Source organism: Manduca sexta, chromosome 13 (assembly GCF_014839805.1).
Source record: "Manduca sexta isolate Smith_Timp_Sample1 chromosome 13, JHU_Msex_v1.0, whole genome shotgun sequence".
NCBI classification, from domain to species: Eukaryota; Metazoa; Arthropoda; class Insecta; order Lepidoptera; family Sphingidae; genus Manduca; species Manduca sexta.
This window is the reverse complement of record NC_051127.1, coordinates 12,203,397-12,230,733: the sequence shown is the minus strand read 5'-3', so window position 1 is coordinate 12,230,733 and position 27,337 is coordinate 12,203,397. Positions and strand designations below refer to the sequence as shown.

At 35.1% G+C, this 27,337-nt stretch overlaps 1 protein-coding gene across 1 annotated transcript; it reads right to left on the bottom strand.

The window, feature by feature from the left end:
• Nucleotides 1–1,275: 1,275 nt before the first annotated feature.
• Nucleotides 1,276–27,337, bottom strand: LOC115448347 (lysM and putative peptidoglycan-binding domain-containing protein 2). The gene is made up of 4 exons (XM_030175753.2): nucleotides 27,120–27,337; nucleotides 26,749–27,041; nucleotides 6,766–6,990; nucleotides 1,276–4,238 (listed from the first exon to the last, which is right to left on the bottom strand). Exons 1-3 carry the CDS (start codon nucleotides 27,288–27,290, stop codon nucleotides 6,783–6,785), a joined length of 672 nt encoding a protein of 223 aa, XP_030031613.1. The 5' UTR covers nucleotides 27,291–27,337; the 3' UTR covers nucleotides 1,276–4,238; nucleotides 6,766–6,782.

The window sequence follows — 27,337 nt, the reverse complement described above, 5'->3', positions numbered from 1 at the left end:
AACAACTGAATCATAATAAGCTTTATTTTGATTAACATATGTGAAAAGCTTAACAACTTTAAACGAATAGGTTATAATCATCAGGTCTTAAGTATTTGAAAATATTAATATCCCTTCTTCTGCCTTACTTGAGTAAAAAGGCCGATTACGTGGACACAAAAATAATTTAATTACTTCATTACAAAAAAAAACGCAATTGACGAGTGCACATTCAACGAATCTTACAACTCCTAATTTGTTTCATTTATTACTCATTTAAATTATAACAAAATCAAGTTAAAATGGTCAAACACGTTCGTATTTCTAAGTGGAAAAGAAATGCTACCCTGATCATAACCCGCAACAAGACGCAGCCGTATTCACAAACAATAATATAAGGACACACAGTGCGCATGCGCACACACGCATAGTATCGGCAATTTCATAGTTTTCTTTGGCTTTGTTTATCTGACAGCCAAGTGAAGTAAAGCTGTATCTCAACATTAACCAATCACAACACTCTAACCCTATTATTCATAGACGTTTTTTATCGAACGACCAAGTAAAGCTGTGATAACAAGTCTGTTTCTCAGTGCTGACGGCATGGCAGTCTTCTCAGTGCGTAGACATAGGGCCGTTGTGATTGGCTAATATTGAGATACAACAATAATAGCCAATCACAACGGCCCTATGTCTGTTTCTCAGTGCCGTTGGGCACTGAGAAACAAGCTTGTTATCACAGCTTTACTTCGTCCTTAGATAAAAAACGTTTATGAATAAGGGGTAAGCCTACAACATTGCGAAGTCTGTCGTGCCAAGAGCTGTGAGAAACAGTCTTATTTTCACAGCATGGCTCCGTACTGAGGTAAGTAACGCTTGTGAATACGGCCTTGGGGCCATATTAATAAATCAATCACATCTTTGAAGCTCTCAAGTAGACATTAACCCCCTTATTCATAGACGTTATTTATCTAAGAACGGAGCATTGCTGTGATAATAAGTCTGTTTCTCAACTTTGTTTATCTGACAGCCAACTAGATTCAAGTTGTATCTCAATATTAGCCAATCACAACGGCCCTATATCTACACACTACGAAGGCTGCCATGTCGTCAGCACTAAGAAACAGACATGTTATCACAGCAATGCTCCATCCTTAGATAAATAACGTCTATGAATAAGGGGGTAAATATATTAAACTATTTAATGAACAAAGCTTAAGTTGTCATTTAATAGCTTGTTCTCAGCTGAATCGACGTTGCTTAATAAACAAACCTCAGCTTTAAAAAATTGACATATTCTGCGACTTAAGATATCACTTGAGATGCTGTTGATGTTTTAGTAATAAACGACTTGTAACATGCTGGCTTTAATGTAACAGCCTCACGGCTTATATCCCACTTCAGAGCGAAACTAAGCATATTAATACGGCCCGATAGCTTGGGGGATTCAACGCTGTTGGACATAATTACAATATTTATTTTCCGAAATTTACCAATACTACAAACATGAAAAGTGCATACGCCACGAATAACACATAATGAGAAATACTTAAGGCATAAAATCGAGCGCATATTTACACTAAATGGACATTCATATAGTATATATTTGTGACAAATAGACTATGGAATCGTTCACTAAACTCTGAGGTACGATAGGGAAGTAATAATTTTGATTTTTTACAATACGTATTGTTGGTTGCCAAAAAATGGCGCGATTCAAAATCATTTTTGTAAAAAAACTACATTGCAAGTCAATCCATTAAAGAATATTATAGAAAAAACATCGCGAATTCCGGACTTTCTCTGCCTGAAGATAAAATGATATCAAAATTTGTTATACAAATCCGAGCTTGACAATGAATGGGAGTCGCTTAGACTCGTGTCGCCCTTCGGATAAAAAACGCTGGGTAATGTTCTTTTACCTCTACTAAAATTGTGCCAAAAATCATCCACGGATAACGAATATTTTCACCATAAACACCGGCTTTACTTTTCTAATTTTTATTTTGGTTTATTGGGAACATGGCGTGTGAGTATATTTCTGAGTGAAAGTATGATGTTGTTACTGTGACGATTTTTCTTAGAGTAACAGTAGTGGTATTAGGGTGTGTAGAATGACGAATACTTTTTGTTGATATTTATTTTGTTCGAAACTTTTTTTATTTTTCATCTACAGGTCGAATAACTTATTGTAAGTCTTATTTTCAAGAAGTTACGTATATGGTTTAATTTAGTAACGTCATGACTCTGTACAGTAAAAAATGATTTCGAATCGCGTCAGTTTTAACAAGCAACTACACGCACAAATAACACTAACTAAACTAAACAATGTTATAACCTTATACATTTTAAGCTCAACAACATTACACATTAAAAATATTTAGTGCCTCACAACTATAAATTATTTTATTATTACATCAATAATTTCATTTGGATAACTATCTAAATCGTATTGAAGCTTGTATAATTGTGATTTGAACAAACTTCAGTACTTCACAATAGATATTACAATTTTGTTAGTAAAGCCGAAATTGTGTCATGATTCAATAATATCCATTTTTACTTTAAATATAAGGGTCATTTTTGTATAAGATGTTTTGAATTATACAATTTTTTACACGCTGCTCAAGGGTTAAAACTTATGGCTATCCCGAGACATCAATAATTTAACGAAAATAGTAAGCTTACAGCATAATTTTATAGACTAACTATAATTTTTTTTCGAAATCTGTTCAATAGTTACGGCGTGCAAAATTCAAACATCTAGAATTTTATAATAGCATTTCTTTGGTAAATCGTATTTCGTATTGAATAAGACACAATTTCGCCTGAATCATAGCTGCGTATTTATATATCACGATTAGGACAGTCCCGGTGAAACGCACCAAGCATTTACATCTAACTAATATACATGTATATACATACAATAATGATATTCATTATTAGATATATGACTGCGTAAAATATTATCTGGCTGGGATAGTCTAAGGGCCATTGCACACTTTAACATCAATTATCGGCGATTTTGCAATTGACAACACAGTGTAAACAATACGTTAAAAATACTATCTGACTGTGTACCTTTTAATTACTGCTACCCATTTAAAAAAACATAAATAACTTCAAAACTAGCAGAGTGCGGAGTTTTAAAACAGTACAACTGCATCGCAAGTTGTAAAATTTGCTATTTAAAATTTTGTTACTCTATCCAAGTTCCCAAGAGATATGGAATAAACCGCCAAACTCTGATAAAATAATGTACCGTGGCCCTAAGAGCTGTTTTCAGATGGCATTATTCCGAGGGGAACAAAATCCACAACATATATTATTCTATCGTAATATACACGTTTTTACGCAGTCGGATTAACAATGTTACAAAAAAATCACATTGAATTCTAATTTATCAATGGTCCATAAAAATATGTAAAATAAATGACAGGCATTATTATTGCTCGAACATTTCGTTTATGACGTAGTATTCGAACCAAATCATTTATTTTACGCTGTAAACATTAATAAGATCATACAAATTGTTGTGTAAGCCGGTATTAACAACTACATACGTACGTATCTTGATTTCTAACGGGGCGCAAATTACTTAGCCAAAAGCATTTAGAATGTATGTCGTATAAGTCGATATTAAAGTCTGAGACAGCTAAAGTCATGTCACAAACCACAAACCCTTATACCATGTTAAAATGTATATCCTACATTTTACGTTATTACTTTTTTATAGTTAACAATGAATTGTGATTAGAAGTTAAGTGGTAAAGGAATACGAATCATGATTGAAATTATTTTAAAACAATTATAATTGTCTACACTACACACCTAGCAAAAGTGAAGCCTTAGATTATAGTTATGTTGGTTTAAATAATTTAGTTATTTTTCGTTTTCTTTCACCCCTTATAACAGTTAAAGGATATATTTAATACTTTAGGACTATAGTAACATCATGTATCACTCTTATATCAAATTTTAGTATCTACACATGACATGTTATTTTCTAAACGCGAAATATAACAGATGTTATGTGTATTGCCATAAAAATCAAAACATGGGATAATTTTTAGTACCTCCAAATTTATTTTCCTAGCGCCAGATGAGAAATCAAGCCCGTAGTATAATATCACTCGTGACGTCACTAGACTCACCGACAGTTCACGCACTGCGCGGCGATCGTCGGAAGATCGCCGCGTGCGCTGGCAAGTGCGCGTGCGCATCGCACAGCGCTCCGCTCTCAGTTGAAACGCGCATATCTGAAAAAATACATTTTGATCTTATAATACATATAATATAGGATATCACGCCTCTAGGATCGGCAGAGACTATGGATTGGCACTTTGTTCTACATGCCAGAATGTAATACTAATTTACGGTTATGATTAAAATTATATAATTATTAATCATAATTTTCTACAGACAGACGCTTTCTACATTATTGTTATATCAAGTCATAACAGAATTGTAGTAAATTTCTATCCGACTGAGAAAATTAAAAAAAAACCTAAAGCAATGTTGTATGAAACTACTCGTCAATAATTTATACCAAAAAAAAATTATTTTTAAAATAATATTAGTTTCACAAGATTCAAACAACTCTCATCCACAATAAGCATTCATATAGAAATATTTTTAGAAATTTAGGTGAGCTGTGAATGAATCAAAACATAATTCGCAGAAAAAGCCTAACACTAAAAGTATTTTAAGAATTAAGATCCAGAACAATCGTAAATAGCAATTGTCATTTTCTAATATTGTCATTTAAGTGTTCATTATTTTATTCAAACCTTACAACAATAAAATTAAATAATGAATCCGCAATTAAAATTAGGCCGGTAGCGCGATAAGACGGGGTCAGACGAATGCCCCATGTGTACTGACAATAAAGTCAAGGCTGGTCACACTACAGCTTTAATGGAAAGGATAAACTGATAGAGGGTCAAAGACACGAAACAAGACCAACAATTTTTTATTGAATAAAAATGGTTTCACTTTTAATAAATTTTAGGGATAAGGCCTGATTTTAAGTTTTTTTTTATATACAGGAAAGAGACTACTGCACCCGATGGTAAGCGGGGTCGCGTCCTTCTATTACTATACTGTATACTATTATACAATATAGTACAGAGTATAGAGAGATATATTCCTCGACACTTACCACAATTATGTCGGCCCGTTCAAAATCAATACCATAAATTAATATTCAAACGAAATGTAGTAGTTCAACTGATTCATATTAAGTCCCAGAATTGAATGTAACATTACCGCTCCCCACCATAGAACCAAACCCACAACAATCCGCATCACATACCACTAGCCTACATTGAACTTTGATCGTTACTAAATCACTAGCAGGCGGTTTATTTTTATATGACCCCCAAACGCACATAACTCATAGCAGATATAGCAACATATCTCATAGTAATATCAACTAAAGTGACGTAAAGCATACACTAGTATTAAAGCTTCTTATGATTGATATTTACATCCGGATACCGGGATCGTGACACGCACGATTTAGCAAATGAAAAATTAGAGGAAAGTTTTTGGAACATTACTCAAGTTGGCTACGTTCCATGTTGGAAAAGATGCGGCCAGATTGGCAAACGTGCTTTGACTGGACATCGAAGTTATATAAACGCCAGGCACGTTGATATTGCAGCTATTAGGACCAATGCGGACTTCAATAACTGATATAACATACCCGTGAGTAACGGCTTTACAAAAATGAAGTTTGAAAATAGAACATCTTTTTTTTCAATATATGCGCGTCTAATTTTCATTTCGTATTTACGGAATGTGCGTGCAATTTACATTGGCGCGTGTCGTGCACATTGCCTTTGATATATATTCTAGACATAACCTAAGCGGACGTGATCTAGCGTAAAGTAATCTCTATAGACGATGCTTAAGATGCTAACATTAACATTCCAATGATCTAGATTCTATTCTATTAAATACCAAGCCACTTAACAGATGCTTCAACCGTGAACTCACGTTTGATCCATTACCGATACAGTTCTCTAATTGGATTCATAACGCAATAAAAACAGCGCGCCGCACGCTTCTCCAGTCAGGATAATAAGACGTTGCATAAGTACAGATTAGAGTTGTTACACTTCAGTGAATAGGGTTGTCAGACGTTCTCAAAATCGAATTTATTAGACTTTTTGTTGTTTAAAGCATTGAAACTGTAGGTATTTTAGTACCTAGTAGCATAATGGTGATTTTTAAAGACTTCACTCATAATTGTAGCTTACCTAACTGGAATATAGTTTTCAAACGTTAAAACTTGATAACCCTAATTGAAACCGTTTGGTATCAATACACGCTTCTTTCCTTGATTTACGTCAGTTATTTCACTGACAACCTTTATAACTAATTAAGGCACAACTGACAGTAATATACTACAGGAGAAATGTTTGTTACATTTCTATTGTTATGCTAAAATGACTTGTAGGTTTGGAATATAGTATTACTTTTCCAATAACAGTCCTTAATCAAGAGACATACTACAAATGCGTATAATCAATATTCAAACAGGCCCGGTATATGAGTACAGCCCATTATAGTAAAATGTTTGGTTCTAGTTTTACGAATACTAGAATTTTATCGTAAAATGCGATCATTCTAACATTAACTTACAATCAGGTCGTTTGATTGACAAATACGCATGACCCAAAATTTAATCTCTAAACAGCATCAGTACACAAGCACTTATGAAGAAGAAGTCCCTATAAGTCGCCTAACTCTGGACTTTACATCAAAAATGACAGTCCTCACCTGCGCTGCTTCGGCCGCTACAACTGGAAGAGATCATCATGCGCACGCTCAAGACGGCGCAGCGAGGAGTCGACGCGGCGGCCCTGGGTCAGGGAGACGGGCGGCGGCGGCAGCGGAGGCGGGATCACCTCGTTGTACGAGCTGGACGCGCCCAGGGACGCGGACTGCCGCAGCCGCGCCGTCGGCCTGTGCCGCACGAAACCGTCCTCCAGGTCTTTCACGAATCTGGAATAGTAGTATAACCAATTAATACATGCTATCCGGTCTTTCTCAAAGTCGACGATAATACGACGTCATCGCTGGAGGCTTTCAGGGAAGCGATAAAGGGTCTAAAAGGAATTGCAGAGCAATGAAGTGATACCAAACTTCATGTATATCCGTTAGTAATTATCCGTCAACGCATAACAAACAAACAAACACACATTCGTATTTATAATATTATAATTAGTAAAGATATTTTAACTCAGAAAACGGATAAGATTTATACGTGATATATACTCGTTTGTATAGTTAAAATAAGTTATTTCTGGGGACGCTAGAAAATAATTGATGCTCAAGTAGATGAAATAAGTTTGAGAACCTGTAAACAAACAGAAGTTCATCTACGGCAGTATATCGCAGAGTTTAACTAATAACTTAAGAGATATAGTGCACAAGTGTCCGTGATACATGAAATCACTCTCTGTTCCTTTCCTCTTGTAGTCTGATGAGACGGCAGTCCGACATGACCGGAGAGAGATCAGGCGCAGAACCAACGGCCCTACGTGCTTTCTGAGATACCGGGATATAACACCGATAAACAATAAAGTAAATGTTCATACAGAAAAAGTTATATGGATCATCGCAAAGACTAAATAAATTGACCTACACTGTACGACGTAGAATACTACTAAATAAATATTACATTGTTTTTGAAGCGCATCATAAAATTTTCCTTAAGGAAAGATAACAAACCGTACGTCAGGGTGACGAAAAGTAAAATTTTCCGAAAGAAAATCCAACACAACATATACTAATATGCATCAATACGATCTGCAAATCGTTCAAATGATATTTAGATTCGACACTAAGGGAAGCCGACAGGAATCGAGCTATATGCAGTCTTTTCCCACTGGTACGTCATCATTTTAATCAACCATAGTATATTTTATTAAAAGAAATTGAACCAATTATGCAAGACAATGTAAAAGTTAGATGTGAAAGGTGGATAGCGGAAACTAAACTCTGAATATCGAGCTCAGTAGAGCACGCTGAACGTTCTATGTTGACCCACGCAAAATTCGAAAGCATGTATAATACAAAATATATAAAATGAAATACCATATTTTGTATTACGTATATCTATATACATTCCATCTTCGAAGTCATAGTTAGACCCCACTACTGTATTTAAAGTTCACGAACATTTTATTTAAAAAAAAATGCAATCCAGAGCTTTACCTAACACCATTTTCTCGGGACTCAGGTTTATTTTCGAGGCTTTAGGAATGCGGTCAGTCATAAAAACTAAGGCAAATGTTTCGCTTGAATTTTTCTTCTGAGGAAAACCATAGTTTACATAGACTTGGTAGGACCGCCGTACGTAGGTCTCGGATTCAAGTACCGGATCGTGCAAAGTGATATTGTTTTTTGTTTTTGCTCAATATCAGCCCGGAATCTGGAATTTGCCTGATACGGCGATAGGGACGGAACAAACTTGACAGAAAGGAAATTAAAACATTCCTTTATATTATATTTTTTCCTTAAATATGATATAAGTCTTCACATTTATAGGTAAAATGCCTGCAAACTAACGATACTGGCTGGTAGTAGGACATTTGTATCCCAGATAGCGACCACCTTATTGCCTCTCTCCCTATACCTACCGATATAAAGACGTGATGGTTTATAAGTCTTAGAACACAGCATCAGACACTACAAGTGACTTTTTTAAATAACACTGCGTGTTTATGTACCATTACTAATAACCATTTGATTTGATGATTTAAGCCAGTTGTTTTAAGCCAGTCATGTTGATTTAAGCCAGTCACAATGCTTTCTTAAAATCTCTCACAATAGTTTTCCTTTACACCTACATATTTAAATTCCAGTTGGCTTTAATACTGCGAATTAAAATGACGTGATAATTATTTTAGAATGCAATGACACGTCAGTGGTGCCAAGTTTGTAATACTCGATGGATTTCATAATATGCGCAATGAGCACAAATGTAGTAGATCGATGAAATTGCCCCCTTAACACCCTCCCCCAAGCGATCCAAATTTCGGTCGCCACTTATCATTTTTGTGCCGTCGGCAATCGAGACTTATCGAGTATTAGTCGATTCGTCATGTTTCAAGATTGTCAGATTTGTGAGAAAAAAATCTAAACGCATCATAAAATATAGTCCCCTTTTCTGTCTGTCTGTATGTTATCGATTTTCTCAAAATCTACTAAACGGATTTTTATGAAATTTGGTATGGAGATAGTTAAAGACTCTGGAAAGGTTATGGTCTACTAGGCTACTGTCTATCCCGGTAAAATATATAGCAGGATTTTTATCCCCGGAAAACTCATTCACGCGGGCAAAGCCGCGAGCAAAAGCTAGTAAAATATATAAAAATACTAAATTACCGGTAACTCGACTAAACAGCGTAGTCCAAACTACGTATAAGACATATGCCTAGCATCGATCTATCTATTAATGCAACATCTTTCTTTAAAGCGAGGTTTAGATATAAAAGATTTACAGAAGTTGACTTCTGTAACCGATTTATACCGTGTAGACAGTCACGGCATGCTGACTTTTGCAAATTTTGAAATTTGCAAGTATCGCGGCGAGTCGTATGCGTATAATTATGGAAATCTTGTCGCTAGTGCGAACATTTGCACGTTCTTACGCAATATATTGCTTCGAACACTTACTAATCGAAAACAAATATATTACAATCGGACAACAAATTTTCGCAGCTTCAAAAATATCGCCAACTAAAGTACAAAAAAAACATCCGTTCGAACATTTATCAGCTGAAGAGCGGTGTCAGTGACGTCTGAAATACAAAGAAAGGACGTTGAACCCGCCAGTTGGGCTCTAAAGCACAAATAATTGATACGAATGTATCGCGAACGGACGTGACAAAAAATATTTGGCGAGCCACGAGTTCAGTTTCAATTTAACAGAGTTTTTGAAGCACAATAGACGCATGAACCATCGATTGGAAAATGAGAAGTGAAAAAGTGAGTGAAGTGAGAAAACATACCCCTTTTTATTTAATACTCTTTTATATATATGAAATGTTAAAATTTTATCAGAATTGTAATTACTATTTTAATTGTGTAATTAATTTATGAATAAAGTTTGTAATAATTACTTGATTAGAATAATTACAAACTTTATTCATAAATTAATTACACAATTAAAATAGTAATTACAATTTGATAAAATTTTAACATAATTGTCAACATACAAATGTGTGTGTGTCTATTCCCATGTGACTTATTCTTGATTAGAATAACACACATGGGAAAAAGTCGCCAAGGTCGCAAATTATCCAGTCTGCCACTCGGTAATTTAAGGCATGACATCACAGCTTTGAAGCTCTAAGCTCGTTATCCAGAGCGCCTCCCACTAGTAATCCGCGACTCAATTTACTTCCATTCTCTGAGGATTGCGTGATGTATGGGATACCAGATTCATATTTCGTTGGCATGAGAAAGTTTGATCTGTTTCTATAACTTATAATATTTGTAGTATGGTAGAGCTGCTTTGTCTAATTCTCCCGTCAAGCTGAGTTGAAGCTCCCTTTGATAGATACCGTCATTATTAAAATATGTACAGTTCAGTTGTCCTGTATATCCACAAAGTTGTAGTTTGTGAAGTTAAGGTTATGTTGAAGTTAAAAGTCTCCTTTTGGATAATTAAGTTATATATTTCTAAGGATACAAAGAAAATAGGTGACTTTCTTGGGACGTATGTTCGGTAAAGTTTCGGTGTTTTTAAATTGATATGGTATAAATTATTACCGAGTCAGCCAAATGTACATTACCGAGCAATTCCATTACCAGACTTGACATCTAACGTCTTGTCTGGCGAGCGCAATGCGGTACAAAACTTCGAAATAAAAGTTCTTTGTATATTTATTGCTTATAATTTTATTATTTATTGAAGGCGACTAAAATCGCGTAAACAACTGTTAGGCTTTTCTTTCAGACATACCGTAATCATAGCCCGGGCATGTCCTCAGCTGAACATCCACCTGCAAAGATTTCCAGTCCGACCTATTGGATGTGGGTTGCATTCACCTACTCTGAGACATATATATTCTATCCCCTTTATATGTATAATCCGTCAATTACCATAGACCATCTAGAAAGGTTACGCCAATGACTTATTACCACAAACAAAAAACTTTGTCAATGCGACTACTACATACAAAGTGTAACACACACACTCATACCGTTTTGTGATGTTACGAACGCACACATAAATAAATCGTACACTGGTCTGTTTCACGCACACTACTCTGCCATGTACAACAGTATCTATAAAAGTGTGCGTGAGCATTTGATCATAATAAATTAAAGCGTTCGAATCACAAAATATATGATAAACGACGTTTCTAATTACAGTGCTTGTAGTTGAATATATATATTTTTTTAATTACAAATATCTAACCACCAGCTATGTTTTGTAATCGCCCAAAAAACGACCAACGTACACATGGTCTCAAACCCGCCATAGTGACCCACGTAACTGCCGCGTTCTAATAAGAGCCTATGTATATAATTTTCAAACAAGCCGGCATGATTACGACGAGTGATTATTATCTCTCGTCAGTCCTCCCTGTCCCATCGCTTACCATAAGGTACAGTGGGGTTACTCGCCTTGCCCGTGTGAAGAGAAAAATACTTATTATATCCTGGATTTGTAAATAGACCGTACAGCCGCGGCCTATGGGCGGCAGATTTCAGAGGACGCTCACTCGATTTATTAATCATCCGTTTATTTACCTTAAGTGCCTTCCATAATACCAACAAATGGAAAATTATTAAGTATTTTAGAAACCTTTATACATACATAAACCGACATGGGGCGGCGGAAATAAAGTGGCCTACACTCATAAAAAATATAAATCCAGCACTGCATATTATAAAGCGTCAGATTCACAGAATATATTATAATGAAGGTGAACTATACTCCGCTGTGTAGTGAGAATCGCTCGTCCAAACAGGCATGAATGAAACGCCACGTCCTCGATAGTTGGTAGTATACAGATAAGCGCACAATACGCCGTTCATGACATATCAATTGCGCACTTCAGATAAATAACGATAAACTTTCAAGTATTGCAAATGTTACGTACGCAAATTAACAAATCACGACTGAGATGGAAATTTAATGTGGTAGAAATAGATATTGCGTGTAAAATACTGTTACTTAAAACGAAAAAGAGTCATTTTTAAGGTTTAGAGATAAAACGTTATTTAAAATTGATTTGCATTCCCTTTGGAAGTTATAAAAAATAATGTATGGGCACGGTTTCTATTTCTAGTGATTTTTGACGTGCGGAGTCTAAACTTCAGGTAGGTCCTAAGACTGTAGGTATGCTCTAATCTCTACAAAAATTTACATGAATATTTATTTAAGGTAAAATATTCCTCCTTTCCAAAAATATTTTTTACGAATTATTACGATTTTTGCTGTCTCATCTGTTATTTTTTTAATACAATATTTCATAAAAACTAATTCGCCTAATAATTAAGGACAGACTGCTAAGAACGTTTTCCTATAACCAAATGAGATGAGGTAGCTGCCCCAATTGTCTCACATCAGTAAATTAGGTGCCCCAAAAAAAATGCTCTGCAATTATAACTTCAGCGAACTAACACAATGTGTGACAATACGATATCTTCACACCGGTCATAGGGAAACACGCCCGTGCCGAAATTACGTCACTCCGCACAGCACTATCCACCCCTTTGACGTCACGGTACGTTACATAAACAAATACAGGCGAATTTGCGTTAACTGTAAAATAAACTTTTTGTAGTTATATATGTATTTTTCTGATGGTAATTGGAATGGAGTCCAATAGAATGTCGACTGGCGAGAGATGATTACCCCTCAACAGTCAAGACAATTATGCCGGCCTGTTGGAACTGCATATACATAGGCTGAAATCCTACCACCAGCAAGTAAGTACTATACGAATATTGAAAAATTAATTGTGTATGATACAAAAAACGTATGCTAGTATTCAAATTACTAGAGATTTAAAAATCACATCACTGATAGATGTTATATCATTATATTTCAATTAATAATAATTTTTTGATCCCTTCCGCCTTTATTGAATACATTCTTGAAGTTCAGAAATTGTTATTCAAATTTCGCAGGTAATCTGCATTTACATTTAAAAATACTAATAAAAAAGCCATTATTACTGTGTGACCAGACTAACACTTCCGTCATCATCTGATAACCAAATATGTTAACCTGTATAACTAGAATATATATAAAATTCAAATATATAACGATAAAATGCAGAGTATTATATGTTTTATTTATATTTATTTTTACTCCATTTATGACATAATGAAGACTAGTATGCCTTTTATATATTTACTTATAAATGAAGTATAAGCGGCGATAGCCTAGTTGGGTGTGGAACGGACTGCCGAGACGAATGTCCGCAGGTTCAAATCTCAAGGGCACAGACCTCTGAGTTTTCTAAAATGATGTGTGTATTGTTTGCGAATTATCGCTTGTTCTTACGGTGAAGGAAAACATCGTGAGGAAACCTGCATGCCTGAGCAGTTCTCTATAGGAATTTTGAGAGTGTGAAGTCTACCAATCCGCACTAGGCCAGCGTGATAGACAACGGCCTAATCCCTCTCAATAGTAAAGGCTCGTGCCCAGCAGTGGAAGAGTATATAATACAGGGCTGATATTATTATATAAGAAATTGAGTGACATAAAACGTTATTCATCTTTACATTGTGGAAGGTCACAAACTACATCCAACACCGGAATAAGCCGTTTAGACCACACAAAGGATATTATTTTTAGCGTGCCATCGCCGAGCCGCGGAATAAACCAGCAGATTAGCAACACAATTTCCACAAGCTAAATTCAAGTTTATACAAATAAACAGAAGGTACAAATTGGTATAAATTGGAGGTTTTACAAGAAAAACTGATATTTTAATGCATTATTTATATATCCTTATCGCTTTAGTCGTGATTTAACCTAGACATTTTAATTTTATAGATAACATGCATTCCTTTATGATACGTGGGGGTCCTTCGGGTGAGAATGGCGAAGCAATTAAGCTGGCCGACGTTATAATAACAGCTCAGAACTATTATAATTTTATTCGTAAATACAAGCGCTTTACTGGTGGTAGGTCTCTCATATGTGAGTCCGCCTAGGTAGGTACCACCGCAATATCTATTTCTGCCGCCACGCAGCAGTATGTAGTCATTGTTGTATTCGGGTTCAAAGGACATTGTAGCCAGTGTAACTGCTGGACATAATGAGACTTAACATTCGTATCTCAGGATGGCAACGGCAAGCTCGTCTCGTCATTTAAAGCAATCAAAAAAAAGAAAAACGTAAGCACGCACTCCTCCACTTAAAGGATGAAGGATTGCCATTAATATGCTGGCCTAGTGCAGGCTAGCAGTCTTAACATACCATCGACACTGTTATGAAGAATACTACTACCTCAACTTCCTCAAAAGAAGCACTTTAATCACCACTAAAAGGGATATATCTAATAAAGCGATACTTGATCAATTGGTATTAAAAAATTAAGTGAGTCTGATAACATATTACACAATTTATTCAAAGCTAAGTTTTTAAAAAAAAATGCACTAGCCAAAAAAACTAGGTGGCTATTCAGAACACATACAATATACAGGTAGTTCTAACAGCGCGTCTGAACCTTATTAATGAAATAATAACTACAAATAGGTATCCGTTTTAAACTTCATGGTTTCCACAAGAGTAAAACCAAGTTTGCGGTTGCATGCGCTTGCGCACCCCGCGACCTTCGATATTTGGGAGTGAGAGTCGAATGGCGGGGTTTTAGTCGGTAGGACGGTTTATACCGGCGAGTCCGGCACAAATCCGTAAACGGATTTCCCCGTGTTAAAAAATAAGTAAAGCCAAGTTAAGAAGTAAAACATTTACAACCAAACAAACCAACATTTACAAACATTCAACAGCTCTTGTACATTATTTCCACATAGAATCTTATTTATTGACAGGTAATTGGTTGCGTATTGCAGCATACAACTTTTATAGTAAAAATGGTATACATTATGAAATACATTCCTCATCTACATTTATTAGATATTGTTTGTTTTAGTTTCACGACCGCGCGTAATTAAAACTACAAGTTACAATCGATAACATGACATTTAAATGTCTTTCAATAATAAATATTGAATATCGCCCACAAATAACAATGTGCATTGAACTATTCACAATGTATTTGAAATGGAATGTAATAATTTATTTGAACCCATAAAATGTTATATATTATTTAGATTCCGTCAATATTAACTCCACCACTAGTTCGGAAACCAGTTCTCACCAGAGAAGAACGGGCCATAAACTCTGGGAGAATTAAGTAAATTTAAAGAAACATATTGATACTTGGAACGTCATAATCGTTGATGTCTCATTCTCTCCCAATGACCGTTCTAAACTGAGGTTTATAGCCCGTCAGTGGGTTGCCCTCAGCATGGTTAATTTTTAAGGGTTGCGATCGTCTAAAGCGCTCACACAAGTCCAGTGTGTATGTATAAACTGACCCTTGCCAGGCTAACACACGTATAGTCAGATTTAAAAAAAAACAATTTTACTAATAGAAGGAGACTTGCATTAAGACAACTAGAAAATGGCTTGATTAAAAACTCGTCAGTCCGACGCATCGTATTGACGACATCATCGTAATTCATTCATAAACAGCGGTAATAAACTCAGGTATTGGAAAACCATCTATGGCCAAAATTATATTTAGATTGTAATTACTATTAACAGTATACTTTGCTGTGCCAGTCTAAATAATAATTTAGACATGACCTTGCAGACGTAAATTGTGTTGTTAAATGAAAGACTACTTAACTAGTTTGGCCTGTGATGGTGGCTTATTCAATTTGTCTAGAATACTCTTGATAACTAAACAAGATGATGTCGAGACCTCTTTAATTACGATAGCTCAGTTTAACCTGGCCAACTTGTAATACAAAAGTATTTCTCTAAAATCATGCCAACTGTCCTACCGTTAGAGAAATTTAGAAAAAAAACATAGTCTCATCTTTAAGAAACATATAATATTCTTGAACACAAATAGAGTGCCGAGATAAAATAAGTATTCATAATTAAATGCAAATCCAATTCCTCGCTACGTTGTGTCAAAATTTCAATCTAAAATATAAGGAACCTCGTCCGCTAACCAACAAAGGGCACCATAGGCCATCAAAAGCTTATTAGTAGAACAAAGATTAATTCAACAGAGACAGACAATGGGCATGTTACTATCCGTTAAAGATTATTCAGAATGGGCGTATCTTAGGCTATCAGATCGACTGCAGTCCCGTAGTGCTGCACAGTTATCTCAGGCAAAGTACACTAGCCCTGATAATAGCTATTGTGTGGTGAGACTGTATCAAGTTCACACCCACCCCTACAGTTCCTGTAAGCCAGGATCAGCTGTGGCACGCATTTTGCGATCCAGCGGTGAAGCTCAGAAATCTCAGGGAACACTGATTTATCTTTATGTCGCATCGAAATTAATCAAATAGAAATATAGGGAGTTGAAAATATTAATGGTTCACTTCCCTCCATACTCATAGCAAAGTAGCTAGTAACTGAAGTTATATCCCCGTTTATATCTATCACCTAAAATCTAGAACTAAATCGCGATTTGCAACAGTTGACAAATTATGCCGCATTATGTTACTGGACATACGCTAGATGATCCTAGGACCCGCTATCATGGTAGGTTATTAAGATGTCCTCTATAATCTCGGGTACAACATATCTCCGGTAATGTACAGCTTACTTTCTCTCCTGGTTAATATAGTCGATTAAAACGATATCAGCTGCAGTCAGCACTCCACTACAACAGAATTAACACAAAAATATGATTTAATACTCGACTGCGCGCAGTTGATACCATATTCAGGGGAAAGGGAAAATAAAGTTTAAACACGTTCCATTTTTAAAATATCTCTATTGTATTCGGTGATTGACAGAGTATTACAAAAGAGAGAAAAAGGTATTTTGTTTGTTTTCATTATATTTTGCAGGCTGCACGCCTCGACTGACCGCGGACTGCATCGGTAGCGTAGATGTATTGCCTGCGCGGTACGACCCCAAAAAATCGAATCCCAGGTCAGACAAAATGATATTAGATTTTCCTCTTAGTATTAGTATAGGAATTTCGAAGGTGTGTGAAGTCTACCAATCCGCACTAGGCCAGCGTGGTGGACTAAGGCCTAATCCCTCTCAGTAGTAGAGGAGGCCCGTGCTCAGCAGTGGGCAAGTATAATACAGGGCTGATATTATTATTATTAGCCCGGAGTCTGGAATTTCTGTCGCATCATGGGAGGGAACACAGACGAAAAGTAGATGTCCTGACTGAAACCTAGTATACCCTTTCGGGTATAAAGACGTCCTGTATACATTTGTTTTTTACATATTTTTCTCTGAACACGGTATCATCACCACAACGGTCGGACTGACACCGGCCTACATTCTAAGAACTAAATCAGTGCGTATACATAACATTTGTACGTCATACGCGGCTGATAAAACCACTGCATATCTCATCTCTCATCAAGAGATTAGAGGAATAGCACTCTGCACTTATCTCATAAGTGTGTATGGATGTACGTTGTTTATGAAAACAATTTGTCTGCGGTTTTATACTCTGTAGATAAAGGAATTCAAAAAGAAATTGTATGATAAACGCTCGGAAGGCAGGGATGGATTTTGATTTTTTGGAATTAACTATAGGCTAAGACATTTCGAATTTTAGTCTCTAGATCCTGGATTCCTAACCTGGGGGTAATTATCCCCGCGGGGATAAATCAACTATTTCAAGGGGGTAACAATGAACCTAATTATAGGATCGTAAAATAAAAAAAAATAACAGAGCTGATGTTAGTAAAGCTGTGAAATTTAAGATTAATAAAGATGTTTGTATTTGGTTGTTTGTTTTAATAACATTTTGAAGGCGGGATAAAATAAATTTTCCACATAGATCACAGCGTAACAATATTGAAAACGTCAGTAACCTGCTCTAGATCAACCACCAGGTAGTTTTGTTATTTCGATGTTATTGACAAGATTTATTTTTTATAATGGCACGGCATTGTCCCCACTGCACCTGATGGTAAGTGGAATGGGGTCCAATAGAATGTCGACTGACGAGAGATGATTACCTCTCGGCAGTCGACACAATTATGCCGGCCTGTTGGAACCGGATATACACAGGCTGATCCTGGAACGCGACACACTTTCGCGAGCCAATATGGCTGGTTATAACATTGTACGGTAGTCACTATCTAGGCAGACATAAAATATATCCTACCACCAACAAAGTCTCTAAATCAACCACCAGGTAGTTTAATTTCTAGATAATTATTGACAAGAAATAATATTAACATTGTGCATTACGAATTATATTTTTTTAATGTGACTGTTGCCAACCTAATTGCCATCCTTTAGATTAATACAAAACAAAATCGCGAGTAATCAATATCAGTTAGTAAATAATACCATTATTAAGGTTTATAAGATCGATATTCCCACGTCATGTCTAGTGGTAAGAATTGTTAAATACGGTACGAAAAGGTCATAGCGTCTGCAATTACTGTGCCTTCTCGATTCGGTATATTTTTAACTGTGTAGTTTTTTCATATCTACAATCAAATATTAGACATAAATATCGCTATTCTTGAACGTACAGAGATAAAATGCAAACAGCATACATCTTAAAACAATACATAATGATATCATTTAAAATTTGCAGTAACAGAAACTGCGCGCAAACTTTAAATAGACTAAAACTTTGCATACATAATATAGAAATGATACTTTCGAAGGTAAAAAAGGTATTTCATTGATTTTTAAGCGACTTCAAAAAAAAGGATACTCTACTCGGCCAATACTCTAGTGAATGATATCCAAATCCTTGCAATAAAACTGTACATATATTACATAGCTCTAATAAGCGCAGATGTCACTTTTTACGTGTGCCATGTTTTGTCATTGTTACCGGGTTCCTTTTTTGGCTCAAATTCTTTTTGCCTATGTTTGAATTTATAACAATCATTGACTTATTTGATAATTTTTGACTTACGATGAAAGCCTGTGACTAGTATGTACAACTGTTTATTCTAATTGAAATTAATTGCAAACCGAAGTTCAACCCACACGCACATGTCATACAAGATGCACAAATATTCAGTAATTTTAGCGTACTAAAGGTCGCAAGCAGCACGCACGGAACGTTTTGTAATGATTCTAATTTTAAAATATGCGTTATCCCATGCAGTACGTCAATAATGAGCAAATTCTTTAATTTCCCGCGCGTTCACACAATTTTATTGCTGGCAGCTAAAAATCGCGCGCGAGTGGGAAAAAAGGAAACAAGAATCCATCTGAAAAAATACATTTTTGTTAGCTAGTAAAATGTTAATGATTTAATGTTAGCCAGTCTTGTGATTATGAGTCAGACAAGGTCGCGCTAACATGCGCCCGCGGTCCGCATTGTCACTTTCTACGCGGTTCGCCAGTCACATGACTCCACCGCCATGATGTCTGAGCTCGTTACACACCGCGGTATTCTAACAGATGTAAAGGACGTCATCTATTATGTTTATTTATTTATTAACGTTCATCCTAATTGATTATATTAGGTTGGAAGTTTGACATTGGGTTTAAGATCTTGTAATGCTGCGCTGGTACATCCTTTGCAGAAATCGCCAAAATTATTTGACCACTAATATTGTAACTACTGTACTTGTACTGGTGGTAGGTCTTTCATATGTGACAGTCCGCCTGGTAGGTACCACCGCAATGTCTATTTCAGCCGCCACGCAACAGTGTGTAGTCAATGTTGTGTTCCGGTTTGAAAGACATTTTAGCCAGTGTAATTACTGAACATAATAAGACTTAACATCTCCTGTGTCAGGATGATGAGTGCAGTGGAATATCAAACAATACTTTGCAATTCAAGGTGTTGGATGGTGTTTCCACTATTTATGGGCGTTTGTATCGCTTATCATCAGGCGAATGGCAAGCCCGTCTCGTAATGCAAAACAATAAAAAAAATAGAAGATTTATTAAATTTAACTCGCTGTTAGTACAGCACAAAACAAATGGCAATGGCAGTACACTCATTGACGAATACAACACTAACATTTAAATAGAATATCCTTCATCACTGCGGTCTTAAAATAACCAGACAGCACTCAGGTACTTAAAGCCAATTGTATTAATTGAGGCGGGTCTTAGAATATCATATGACATGAACAAATGCTCCAGATTTCATATGGTAAAATGTATTAATCTGATTTCAGAGAGAAAAGCGGCGATAGTCTTGTTATGTGTGGACCGAACTGGCGAGGCGAATTTCCGCAGGTTCAAAAGCCGAAGGCACGCACCTCTCGACTTAAAGTTATCTGTGTATTCTTTGGGAATTATCGCTTGGTCTAACGGTGAAAGAAAACATCTTAAGGAAACCTGTATATATGAGAAGTTGTCTATAGGGATTTTGAGAGTATGTGAAGTCTACCAATCCATACTAAGCCAGCGTTATGGATTAAGGCCTATTCCTTCTCAGTTGTAGAGGGCGCCCATGCCCAGCAGGGGGACAGTATATAATACAAGGCTAATATTATTACATATTATTATAATTTAAGGGAAATGCACATCCATGAGTGACAGTGCGTCGTATGCATTCTTGGCGATCCGCAGTGCCAGTGTGCATGACACTAATAGATATTTACACACCCGATTTGGAAGGCGATTTGCTTACGGCACACAGTTGTTAATGTCGCACTCCGGCCGGTGTACAATGACCTTATCTTGAACTATTTGTTTTTAATTTATCAAATTTATTTGATCGTTCGCAATTAGGCACTTATACAAGTGTTACATTTGGTAATCAATATTTTTTTTTATTAAAACACGATAATTAACTTCGACTTCAAAACAACTGAGTTATGAATTTAAAATCATTGTCCTTTAATAAAAACAACAATATTTTTATCGTTGTCAGACGTAAGCATTGCCCGTTATTAATTTATTTCCAATCTAAATAGTAAAAGAATACTCAACTGATCGCAAATATTTATTTACTAAATAAGTTAACCATCTAAATCATTATAACCTGACTGAATATAAAAGTGAAAAAGATTGTCAATTTAACACATACAACTGTCATTTTTAATTCGTTTGTGTTATACTTTAACGCACGGATAAATTTTATTTTATTATAAATCTACTTTTATTCGGTAAATTTTATAGAAAAACGAGGTTAAATAGTTTCGTACGCATGTTCGAAACAGGAAAAGATCAAATGGTATTCAATTAGCGTTTACTTATAAATTATTTTTACTTATAAATACAATGACTAAATACTGGCCGGCGTAAAATCCATGACAAATTATTTAAAAAAACAATGGACACGATTAAAATATAATTTGTATTTATATGAGGGCTTTAGTTTTAATTTTATAACTTTGCCTTAAAAGCCTGACACGGCAAAATAGCATTACTGACTTTGCTTGTAACTATGTACAATAAAATTCAAATACAAGGTAAACTTTTAGTTACGATTTTCCTTTTCTTTGGCATAGTACAATAAAGGTTAGTAAAACAGATGATAAGCGGCAAGGCTTGGTCAGCTATTAAAATTATACCACCATATCAATGACGAAGAGATTATCTAACCCGATTCCTGCCGGCTTCCCTTTCTTAATTTATTTATTTATTTATTTATTTATTTATTTAAACTCTTTATTGTACATCATAACTGTAAAGAATAATAAATTTAAAACAGAGATGGTGTAATAACAAGAAGTACAAATGGCGGTCTTATCGCTATCTGCGATTAATTTAATTTATGTAAATATAATTATCATTCGAAAGATTTACGGACTGCATTTATACATATTAGTACATATATGTCATGTCGGGTTACCTTTCGGAAAACTTCACCCTCCGCCACTGCACCATATTTTACTGAATTTGTGTCGGTGGACACAGACTCACCAAGAGTATAATACTATGGTGGATGTTTCACAAGGTGTATACGGTATTCCCCGGCCGTAGCCTTGCATGAGATTCGGCGAACGCTCAAAACATATTTTAAAATGTTTAATTACCTCTAGCATTAAGTCTATATACTTATCTGTATATAAAGTATAAATAAATAAATAAATAAAATGTACAGTTATATTCATTTGAAAAAAATAACAAAATTGTTAATCTTAAAATGTCTAAAACCAATAAACTGTTAGTTGAGCAAACTATAATTCAATGGGAGGGATCCGCCCACAACCCTCCTCTACTTCTCTTGGCTACAACCATCCGACAGTCGTATGTATTTGGATACAAACATATCAATCAGGTAGTCTATTTATTAGATCAGATTTAACCATAGTTCTTAAGCTTATAATAGTTTATTCTCTTATGATATAATAAATTATTTGCTCTGGCTAAAAAGTCCTGCAATACGGAACATAACATTGCTCGGGTATACCTATGGAGAAATAGATAACGTTGTAACTGCTTACGCCTTTCTATCCCCCATGTAAGCGTGACGGTATGCCATGATATGCAACGTTCAATAAATTTCTCATTTATAACTGCCATATCTATACTAATAAAGATATGATATAGTTGAAAAGTTTGTTTGTTTGAACGCGCTAATCTTAGAAACTAATAAACCGATTTCGATTTTTTTAACAGACTTAAAAAGAGGAAGAGATTCTCAATTCGGCTGTATGGTTTTTTTATGTTTGTTACGCGATTACTCCGCCATATGTGGACCGATTTTCAAAATTATTTTTTTGTTCTAAAACGGATACTTCTGAAGTGGTCCCATAGTTACCAAGTCAGGATCTGATGATTGGATCCTGGAGAAATCGAGGGCAACCGTCAAATTTTATAGGCCCACACATTACTGACACCAAAATTGGTAACCAGTATATAGGTAATATTAAATATTTTTTTGGTTAAAGAAGCTTCATTACTCCCGAGTGCTATAGGCCATTTTTATTTATTCCGAGAAAATATTTCTCGCGGGCGAAGTCGCGAGCAATCGTTTATAAATTGCAACTGAACAATAAAAATCATGTTGTTTGGAAAGTAATCATATTGTTTAAAAATGAAACAATGACCCCAATTCGATATGCGTGTGAGATTTGCTGAAATTCCACTTTAGTGCTCATAAAATAAGTTATGGTTTTAAGTAAATTTATTAACAGTTTACCGTACACATATCCGTTTGTGATTTATCGCTTGTTTATGTATTTTTATTAGATCCGGTATTTTTTCAACTGACCAAAAAATATTTATATATTTTGGCACTAAACTCTGATTTTAAACGAAATCGTAAAAGCGACGAGGATATCCGGAATCCACTAAACTAAATTTAATTATTTCTTCATTTGGGAATGAGTAAAAATAATAAATTCTGCCAAATACAATTTCGTAAGCAAAACAAGCAAAGTTACAACGATTATACAATACATAATCGTTATTAACATAATATCAAATTATACGCATATAAGGTGAGTCCTATTCCGTCTATAAAGACGAATCTGTCTTTTTGCAAGTACGGGCGTTCTATTTGAAGGACAGCTTCGATAGCTGTATAGGTAAGAAAACGAGACTTTCCCGCCCTCACACCCACCACTACAACTCCTGTAAGCCAGCAGTGGCAGCAGTTTAAGACACCGAGCAGTGAAGCTCGGCGAGTCTCAGGGAAAACTAATATGTCATTATCCCGCAACGAAATAAATCAAATAGAAAGATAGGGAGGAGTTGGAAATATTAATTGTCCACTTCCCTCCATAGCAATGCGGGTGCCAAATCATGATCTGAGGAGGCGTTTTAACCTCAAGGATAGGGACGTTTACAACTAGATAAGCTAGTTATAAAGCACCACGGATGAAATTAAAAGAAAGGGTCCTATCACATGAGCTGTTAGATTTGATATAAGTAAGAAAGTCAAAAATACCCTATTTACCTATACGGCCATCAAAGCTGTCCTTCGTTTAAAACGCTCGTAATAGCAAATAGACGGATTTAGCCCCACAGACGGAATTAGGCCCCTTTAATACCATAAAAGATAACGAAAGCATTAATTTGTAAACAAGGCCTTCTATTGTGATAATCATTAGCAACAACGGGTAAATTGAAATAGAGAAGTGTAAATAAGAGTAAATTATGTTACCTTGAATCAGGTTAATAGGTAAACAACTTTAGTGGAATATATTGTTTTTTATTTTTTGTTTGCTACTATAATAATATAATAAAAAGATAAATTATACTGTAAATAATGTTTAATTGGAATATAAACAGTTCATCAGGCCATCTTACAATATTACAAATGCTTGTGTTTTTCCTACTACCCACTTTTTTATCAACTCTATTATTGCAGTAATGCAATTGATAGGTTTACACAAATATTTATTTGCCAAGTTATTTTGGATACATTTTTTTTTCTTTTGCCATAAATCATTTGGACAAAGAACTAAACTTTGCCAACTGCGGCGGCATAACTCTACGTATACGACATCCGCAAAATGATATAACGCTATCCTGTTCTTAGTCGGGAGTCTCATGTAACAGGAATTGAAATGGATTATATCCTGCATTGAACTCTAGGATTTCCATCGGAAAAGACGGAAAATGGCTAAAACTTTTCGCTGGGCAAAATTACAACTGATCTTATGAGTAAAACAAGTAAAGAGATAATGTTTGTAAATTTATAAGAATGTTAGTAATGTCTACAAAATTTATAACATGCTGCCTGTTTTTGCCTGCAGCTCTACCCGCGTGATAAAGTTTTCCGGGATAAGTATTTTCCCGGGATAGAAATAGCCTATAGCACTAAGAAGTATTGTAGTTCCTATTAGTTAAATAAATTTAAAATCGATTTAGTAGTTCCTTAGATTGGCGTGTTCAAGCAAACAAACTCTTCTTCATATGATAGTATAGATTAAATGATCACTTGTAATTTACAATATCTATTTAATTTTGCTATTGGATATCTTTACAACTATACATATAAATATCGACATTGAAAACTTATGCATAATATTATGAAAAAAATACGGAAATATACAATAACATATAAATTATCATATTAGGTCCAAAATTATGTTTCTAGAGCAATAGAATGTAACAAATTAATTATATCTACACCTTCTTCATTTCATAGATAAATAAACGAAAATGAGGTCTGTAATCTTATCATTCAATGGGAGAAAAGATAATTATTTTTGGCTAATTGTAATAAGAAAGCCTAAGCCAGAGTTCAATTAACCTTTGCAATTAATGGTATATATTTTAAACTACAATTTAAGACTTATCCAATGTCCTGACGTTAATTAAAATAGTTTATCAATAAAATATGATATGTCTGAATATTCTTAGGTTAACTTAGTATACCAAGTATTCATGCTTTATAAAGCATGTATAAGAAATGAATGTCCCAGTTGTTAAATAGTACCAATTATTATACTAATGAGAAATAGATAACAGATGTTATTTAAGTAATCACTATAATCTTACTTATATTATAAATGCGAAAGTTTATCTTACTTATATTATAAATGTGTTTGGATGTTTACATGTTCGTTAGAAGTAAACACAAGAATGGCTGAACAGATTTGGGTGGAATTGGGTATACGATAGGCCATGTCCTAAATTAACATATAGGCTACTTTATATTCCAGTAATTTTCTCCAATGGGAACTAATTGAATTTTTTAGTCAGATCCTTTAAATAGATGGGGCTAGCGTCATAAATCACCATGATTTGGGACTTTTAGTAACGGGAAAGGCTTCTGAAGGAGGCAAAACTGCGAGAAAAGCTGTCCAAAGATGTAACCTTTGAATGCATTCAATTTAATACATTTGAGACATTATACCAAACAATGATAACAAATATTAAGTACAAATAACACTATTTTTCAATGAATGATTGGACTTTTCCAAGTACTGTAGGTATGTTATTTGAACTCAATTTAATGAATACCTCAATATTTTATATTCATAAAATTTTCCATAGAGAATTCCAGATAACACAAATAATGAACATTTAATACAAATAACCCCAAATATCAAATACTTTCTTATCACCCATTGCTCTACTACACAAACTAACTTATCTCTAAAGCAATTTCTGACTTGTATGTTTGTTTACGCCAATGCTGATTATTTTATCTCCGCTTGGTACATATTATGGAGTTATTGCCACTAGAATAATTAACTATTAATAATTAACATGATTATATTGTTTCATTTATTACCAAATTAAACAAGAGTTATTGTCATTATTAGATTAACTTTATACGTTATAGTTCGGCTGAAGAAATGGAGATTAAAAACTGCAATAATATGACTGAAATAGGATCATGTGAAACCTTTTGAAAATTATTTTGTCAATCCATATAAGTATATTTAACTAGGTCACTATTTACTTTGTAAGCGAAATAAAACAATTTGTGTTATACAGTTTTATATAACTAGCAAAAATGTTGGTGACTCAGCTTAACTTTGAAGAGTAGGTAATAATCATTTATAAAGAAGTAATATTAAATCATGTTAAAAAAATTGCTTAAAAGGGTTGCAAGTAGTACGTATTTGGAGACTACAATACTAATAATAGTGACTCCTGGGGGTGTTTAATTTATAGTCAGAACCGATGACATTTACACTTCTAACAAAATAAAGCAAAATGATACTCACTCACTGTTTTCCTTGGTCTTCTCAACATGTTTCTTAATGTCGGCCAGCGAAGAGTCCAGTCTGTTGAGGAACTCATCAAAGGACTTCTTCTCATCAGGGCTTCCCGGCGAGAAGTCCCTGTCTCTAGTAGGCATGCCGGCGATGGATGCGCGGTGGTTCGGCGGCGCCATCTCCGTCACCCGTTCACCATTCTCATAGAAAGGAGACTCCTTCGTCACGGGAATCAATAAATACTCGCGCAAAAACAAACTGTCCGTTGCGAACAAACGGTTAGCCCGTCTAATTTTCTCCATCTAAAACAAACACAGATGACAATCAGCTAACAACGAATACTAATACACACAAAATATCCTGGTTATTAGTACACTTACGGTAACACCATATTTGAGCGCGAGGCCTTGCAGCGTATCACCTTTAACCATGACATGCTTAATATATTCCTCGTTCCTCTTCATGTGGTTACACGTACTCCCGTATTTTTTAAGAGGACGAGCGGATTCCCGAATTGCCACTCTTTCGTCGAACAAACGTTCCTCCTCCATTTTTGACGTATGCGAAAGTGACAGCTTATGAATAATGAATGTAGGTG

Coding starts and splice junctions, on each gene's coding strand:
- LOC115448347 (XM_030175753.2), bottom strand. CDS start 27,290: ATGGAGGAGGAACGTTTGTTCGACGAAAGAGTGGCAATTCGGGAATCC. Junction 27,042..27,119: donor CGCTCAAATATGGTGTTACC/GTAAGTGTACTA, acceptor TGTTTGTTTTAG/ATGGAGAAAATTAGACGGGC. Junction 6,991..26,748: donor AAGACCAAGGAAAACAGTGA/GTGAGTATCATT, acceptor CTACTATTCCAG/ATTCGTGAAAGACCTGGAGG.